The sequence below is a fragment of the Mus musculus genome, chromosome Y, assembly GCF_000001635.26.
Source record: "Mus musculus strain C57BL/6J chromosome Y, GRCm38.p6 C57BL/6J".
Taxonomy (NCBI): Eukaryota; Metazoa; Chordata; class Mammalia; order Rodentia; family Muridae; genus Mus; species Mus musculus.
In genome coordinates, this window is record NC_000087.7 from 12,378,429 (window position 1) to 12,385,299 (window position 6,871).

Consider the following 6,871-nt stretch of genomic DNA (forward strand, 5'->3'; position numbering starts at 1 on the left):
TGAGGTTGATAATTCTCCTACGAGAGCTGCACAAAACTCAGAATTGTGCATGCTGGTTCGTAATAAATACGAATCCAGTATGGGCCCAGCATGGGTGCAAACTAAGTATTGCAGGGGAAGGTCCATATAGACCATTTCTGAGTTCCTCGGAGACAAACCAGGTTAGGAAGAGGTTGGTATCTAATTTCAGTTACAATTTATAATTTTTTCCAAGGCTCTGCCTCACCTCCCCAAAAGATACCGAGAGCCACAAGTGTGGGTTTGTGACAGCACCCATGAGAGGAATCGGGTCAATGTCCCCCCAGCCATGGTAATGCCCGCTCATCTAAAAATAAAAAGATTATTTGATCACCTCAGTTAAGTGTGGCCTTATTAAATTTAATTCAGAAGGGGGAGATGTCAGAGACCATCTCATGAGAAAGTGAGCCCTTCACAATCTCCTTAACAAATCAAGGGCCTTGTACTAAGAGCTGGTTATCACCCCCCTTCCTCCCTATTCCTTTCTTGGCACCTGATGTTGTAAAAGCTGAATTATAGTCCCCTCTTCCCTATCTCTTCCTGAGTTCCCATGCCATCCAAGGACATGAGTTACGCCTGAGCACAGCCTGACCCCCAAGGCTGTCAAGGAGGATTGATGTTCCAGAGATAAGATCCAGAGTGCCCGCTGCCTGGCGCCTGACTTCGGCCCCCATGTCAGCAGAAGCCCACTTCTTTGTATAATTCTCCCTTGACCCCTCCCATATTCCCCACGATGTATGCTTTAAAAAGAAGGCACCTAAGCCTAATAAACGAGACCTCGATAGGTACCCTTCCTGGTCTTCTACTTTTCTTTCTTTTATTCCCATTTCCTTCCAGGTTCGCGGTCCCCCTCGCACCCACGAATAACTGAATCCCGCGGGACGAGATAAGAGTGTTCATCCAGTGTTGCTGGTCAGAAGTCTCCGTACTTTGAAGGCAATGGGTTTTCACAGAAAAGGCTTCTTCTGAGTCCCCAAACTTCTGTCAACACCTGTTCACCTTGGTGATGATAACTGATGTATCAAATGACCATACTTAGTAAATTAGAGTAATACAGTTTTCTTTTCAACCCTAGAAAGTGGGGATTCTAAAAATATGTCTACTAGCTAAAAGCAGTGATGGTGCTCTTCCTAGGGTTCCTTACATAGTGTCCTCCTTGGATGTTCCTCTCTGATCTATACTCACCATCTATGTTGCTTCTTCTCATGAACAGCACATATGATAACACTCAACCCATCTGATCTTCAGTCAGCAGAAATATACTAATTATATTTCACATATGGCCCAGTTGCTCATGATTCTGTGGCATAATCATGCATGTTGTATTGCCAAACAGAATGACACTAATTGTCTAGTATATACTGAAGCATATTTTGTATGACTCATTTCAGGAGTCTGTATATTCAATGATGAACACACCATCAGCAAATGAATGAATTCTTGTGAGATGATGTCATCACAGTGGGATCCAATGTGCTAGAAAAAGAAAAGAGGGAACCAAACTCCCTTTCATGATTAAACCTTTTCTAAAACAGCATTATTAAATTATTTTTATATGTAGGTCATATCCCTCCTGACCCATTCAATTTCTTCCAAATATATTCACACCTGGGGATTAATTTTCAGAAAATTATTTTGGGGAAAGACATGTGATTATTTCAACATCTATAGTAGTGTGGGGGCGTTATTCTCCCTACATCATGTACACTTAAGATCTTTAGATACCTCCTTCCCTGTGATAGCCTTGCAGCTCACTGAGTGACATGTGCATTTGATGATAAATGATACACAAACATTGAAGGACATTACCATATCCTGTCACCCATATCAAGTTCAAAATAGCAAGAACCACACGTGAGTAGAAAAATACAAATACATTTTATAGTGTCTTGAAGCTAAAATCCCCAAATTAATCAAAATATTATTTGGACTCTGTTACTTTATACCAGTGTTTTTTAAGTGTACAAGTCGCAGGCCTTTTCTGTGACCCTTTGCACAGGTTTATAGTGTCCTTTTACCATCTTCATCCTCCCCACTATCCTCCATTGCTATCAGATCTCCCCCCTGCTGCTGCCCTTACTCTTCCCAAATACCTCCTATTTTTAATGTCCCTTATTGAATTTATATTTTCACAATTGTCATTTTGAGTTTTACTTGTCTAACCTAATATATTGTATTTTACCGTTCCATCCATTTTTTTAAACAAAGCCCTGCACTAATACACATAGATGAGAAATATATTAATCTCTCTCCCCCCCCTCTCTCTCTCTCTCTCTCTTTCTCTTTCTCTCTCTCCCCCCCCTCTCTCTCTCTCTCTCTCTCTTATTTTTAAGCCATTCATCCAGGAGTTGACATCTAAAATCACTCCATAGCATGTATGTTTCATACAGTGAGGCAATCAAAATTGATGATATGGATATGAAGTGGTCCTTCTTAGATTTTTTTTTTTTGGAACTTAAATCAACATGGGAAGATAGAATCTCAGATAAAGAACTTCCTCTATCACATTGGCCTGTGGCCACACCTTAAGGAATGTTTTTTTTTTTTTGATGACAGTTTTGAAATATCTAGCTTTCTGTGGATAGTGTCATATCCTATGCAGAGGATGTACAGGGTGTGGTGGGGACCATGGAAGGTACTGAAAAGGATTTTTTTTGAAGAACTGAAGATATATGTGCCATGAACAATTAAAGTGTCCTCTAATTTGTAAGAAAATTTTATACGTACCTGTGTCCAGTATTCTGTCTACACATATTTCAAAAGTAAAATTACGTCATCTATTTCATCCTGTTTTACTGCACTTTATCTATGAAATTCCTTATTATCTGAAGTGCTGGTAAATTTTAAAAACCTTTAAAATATGACTGGGAGATATCAGGTTTGTTTTAACTTTATCACAACTTTGTAAGCATGCCCAAGATATATGTTGTCTTCTTACTTTCCAAAGAATCCATAATTCATGATTACCATTGGTTTCAATACATGTCATTTAACCCTGTCAAATTCCAGCTTTCTTTGAGTAAAAATAGTCCTCCACTAACTGTGGGTTTTCATAAAGTGAAAATTGGTGTGCTATCCAGTGTGCTGCCTCAAAGAGTCTGGCAATATTTATGATAAGAAGCACAGCTTAAAGACAACCAAGGGAAAGGTTGGAACATGAAAAATAACCACCATGAATGATGTCAAGTCAGAAACCGAAGACTTTCTCAGAACGAAAATAAAAACAAAAATGAAACAAAGCAAAACACACACCAAACAAATAAATAAAAATCCAACAACCAAACAATAAAAACAATGCAAGGGTGAAATTCTTTGGCAGAATATTACTCAGATCATCAGGCATTTCAGTTGGGATTTCATTTTTTATTTCTATCAGGCCATATGAAAAGGTAAAGTTGAGATGCTGAACGTTTCTGAGTGTAACTAGGGAAGGAACCAGCCTGAGAGGGTTTCTGATGTAAGTTGAACTAGTGGGATGTCACAGAGCACTGGCTGGAGGTTTCCCATCTATTCCACTTGGAGGCGCTAGAATCCACTGAAGGTGAGTTCATTATCTTCACAGTGGTGTGTCAAAGCCAGGTCATTTTTTCCCAAAGGCTTTTCGTGCTTGTTCTGTATCAGGAGACAGAATCTTGACGACTAGGATATTTTTCTTTGGGTAAGTACATTTATGAAGTAATTGGGACCCTGATAGCTACAGAAAGCTAAAAATTTTCTCTCCTACAGTGAGTTACTGTATATTCTACTTTCCCCATGTTTATTAGCTAGGGAGATGGATGGTCTAGGTTAGTTTATCTCCTGAATTTATTATCCTTGCTAACAATATCTAGTTCACAATTTCACTAAAATGCCAAAGTTCCTCTTTGTCCTTGTGCACGTTAGAAGATATTAGTCCTTAATTGCTGATATTGCTTCAACTTGTTTAGTTCTTCTTGAGTTCAGAGATGCAATGGCTTCATCAAATAATCCTGAAGCTGGGTCAGGAGAAACAATAAAGTAAGACAGTGGTGTGCTGTGTCCCTGGGCAGATATTTGTGAATGCAGGCACTTAGCTCAGGGCTTGCACGTACAAGAGAGTCGTGGTGACCCCTCTGGGCTTTTTTTTTTTCCTTCTTGATCATTGGGGGGTAATAGTCATAGCACCACCTAAATTGACATAGAAATTCAAGGAGAGGGTCCTCCTCAGCGATGATTTTCGTTTGTTTTCTTTTACTTGTTGTTGTTGTTGTTGCTGTTGTTGTTGTTGTTTTTGTTGTTGTTGTTGTTGTTGTTGTTGTTGTTGTTGTTGAGACAGGGTTCCTCTCTATAGCACTGGCTGCCCTGGAACTCACTTTGTAGAACAGGCTGGTCTCTAACTTAGAAATCTGCCTGTCCTTGCATTCTGAGTTCTGGGATTAAATGTGTGTACCACCATGGCTGACTTATTAACTTCTTATTTTTATAAAATTAATTTTAGAAGCTCAAAACTGTTTAGCATAGTATTCTTCACCTGCTCAGAAGTTCTCTTAGCAAAGAGTCTTGGTCCAGCATTCACTCCCAACCCATAACCATTGCCCATCAGGAACTCATATATATGACAGAGGCAACAGCATTGTGTCTGGTTTAAGCGGGCAAGATCTTCAGTCCCAGGCAATGGGCAAGTATGATATTTGAAGAGAATGGAAGACACAAGACAGTGTGATCTATCACAACAGGTCTACAGCCAGGTAGAAGACAATACCTCTGAAGAGTCTGAGCATGACATCACTCAAGAAGAAGAGTAGGAGGAAGCCTTCTTCCCAGGCTCTGGGGAATAAGGTTGGCTGCAGAATTTCTCACGGTTGGAAGGAAGGTAATGTGCCTGCCACCCATTGGAAGGCCATCATTCTAGGTCAACTGCCAACAAACCCTTCTCTTTATTTGGTGAAGTATGACGGAATTGACAGTGTCTACGGACAGGAGCTCCACAGCGATAAGAGGATTTTAAATCTTAAGGTCTTGCCTCACAAAATAGTTTTTCCTCAGGTGAGGGATGTCCACCTCACCAGTGCCCTGGTTGGCATAGAGGTACAACACAAATTTGAGAGGAAACATGGCTCTGAGAAAAACTGGAGTGGGATGGTGCTAGCCCAGGTGCCATTCTTAAAGGACTGGTTTTACATTTCTTACAAGAAGGATCTGGTCCTCTACGTCTATCAGCTCCTGGATGACTACAAGGAAGGTAACCTCCACATCATTCCAGAGACCCCTCTGGCTGAGGCGAGATCAGGTGATGACAGTGATTTCTTAATAGGTACCTGGGTGCAGTACACCAGAGATGATGGATCCAGAAAGTTCGGAAAGGTTGTTTACACATTTCTAGCCAATTCTAATGTGTACTTTATCAAATTTCATGGTGACCTACATATCTTTGTCTATACTCTGGTGTCAAATATCACTTAAATTGAAAAAAATCACAAAGTACAGAAATGTAAACTTATAGGATTGAAAAAAAATGTTTGTTTTCCTGTGTTGGGTACCTATGGGTTTTTGACAACCTCAGTATCTTTGTTAATAAAATTTGTTTTTTTCTAAAAATTAATACGTGTGACATGACATGCTTTTAGTTAACACTTTGTTGAAAGAGTTGGACTATGGTGGAAAGAACATCAAAGGAAGATGAAAGTTGCAACTCAGGCTGTGAACATTGCATACATCTAATATCACACAGGCTAAAATGGACAGGACTCAGCTTCTGTGTTCTGCATAGTGAGTAAGCTATTGGAGATATGACTTAGAGGAGCAGGGATGTCAGCAAAAGATGGATTTTTAGGAAGAAGGAGAGAAAGACAGGACATAGATAGAATCTCTGGTATGAAGTCTGAGGGAGAAACAATGAGTTGGGTAAAGAGTGATAGATAAAAGTGATGTGGCCTTGTACACAAAGTGCAACCCAGAAAACTGATCCAAAGAGACTCAGAAATCAGACAAAATCAGGTTTTATTTGAATAATGAAACCTAATGAAACTTTTCTCTCATTTTAAGATTTATTATCTGTATTCATATAGGTGGGAGTAGGGTATGAGCTTGAGAGTATAGGTGACCACAGAGACATGATTTGTCAGATCCCATGGAGCTGTTATTAAAGCTGATTGTTAACCATTGGATATAAATTCAAGAAAACAAATCCAGTTTTTTTGCAATACAATGGTGCTCTTAACAACATGGTCATCTCTTTATTCCCATTAAGATATCTTTTTAAGAAATACAATATTAACATGCAGAAAAGAGACTAGGAAATTTGGGTTGTCCCCAAGCACTCCAAGCTTCAAGGTAATGTTGAATTACATGTGAGGCTTTTTCTTAGTAGAGGGATCAGTTTTACTGCCCTCTTTTCTCTCTCCACTTCCTTCTGAATCCTGGTAAGTGCCCTTTTCCTTAGACATGCCTTTTTTTTTTTTTTTTTGAGCTCCCATTCTCTCATTCTGTCAGGTTTCTGACATACTGTCCTGAGCCTCTTCTAGTATTCCCTGTCCCTCCACATTGGCTGGTCGGAAGGTTTCAACCTCTAGACAGTTTTTTATCAGCTTCCAAATTGCCTTGGTGCCCAGGCATAAGTCTCCCTCTTCATGCTTATGGTCAAGGTCCCTTCCTAGCTTAATCCATAAGGCTACAGTTAGAGACCCCGAATAGGCATACCAGGGAGAAATGCGATCCACCTCCTTAACAAAGTTCTGCAGCATAAGGGAGGCGACCTACAGGTCGCGTTGCTTTAGCACTGCCTGTAATGTGGTGATCACTGACTGTGAGGAGCCCATGATACAGTGAGTGCCTGAGGCTGATCTACACCCTACTTAAAGTACTCCTTAAGCAAAGTGAAAGTAAACACAGTGCT

The 6,871-nt window shown here is 40.0% G+C and overlaps 1 protein-coding gene across 1 annotated transcript; it reads left to right on the top strand.

Moving 5' to 3' along the window:
* The first annotated feature begins 4,755 nt into the window (after positions 1-4,755).
* Positions 4,756-5,439, top strand: Gm20812 (predicted gene, 20812). The gene has a single exon (XM_017318821.1). The coding sequence runs from the start codon at positions 4,756-4,758 to the stop codon at positions 5,437-5,439; it is 684 nt and encodes a 227-aa protein (XP_017174310.1).
* Positions 5,440-6,871: the final 1,432 nt, after the last annotated feature.

What these genes read in the sequence shown, in the direction of transcription:
- Gm20812 (XM_017318821.1), top strand. Translation starts at nt 4,756, where the DNA reads ATGACATCACTCAAGAAGAAGAGTAGGAGGAAGCCTTCTTCCCAGGCT.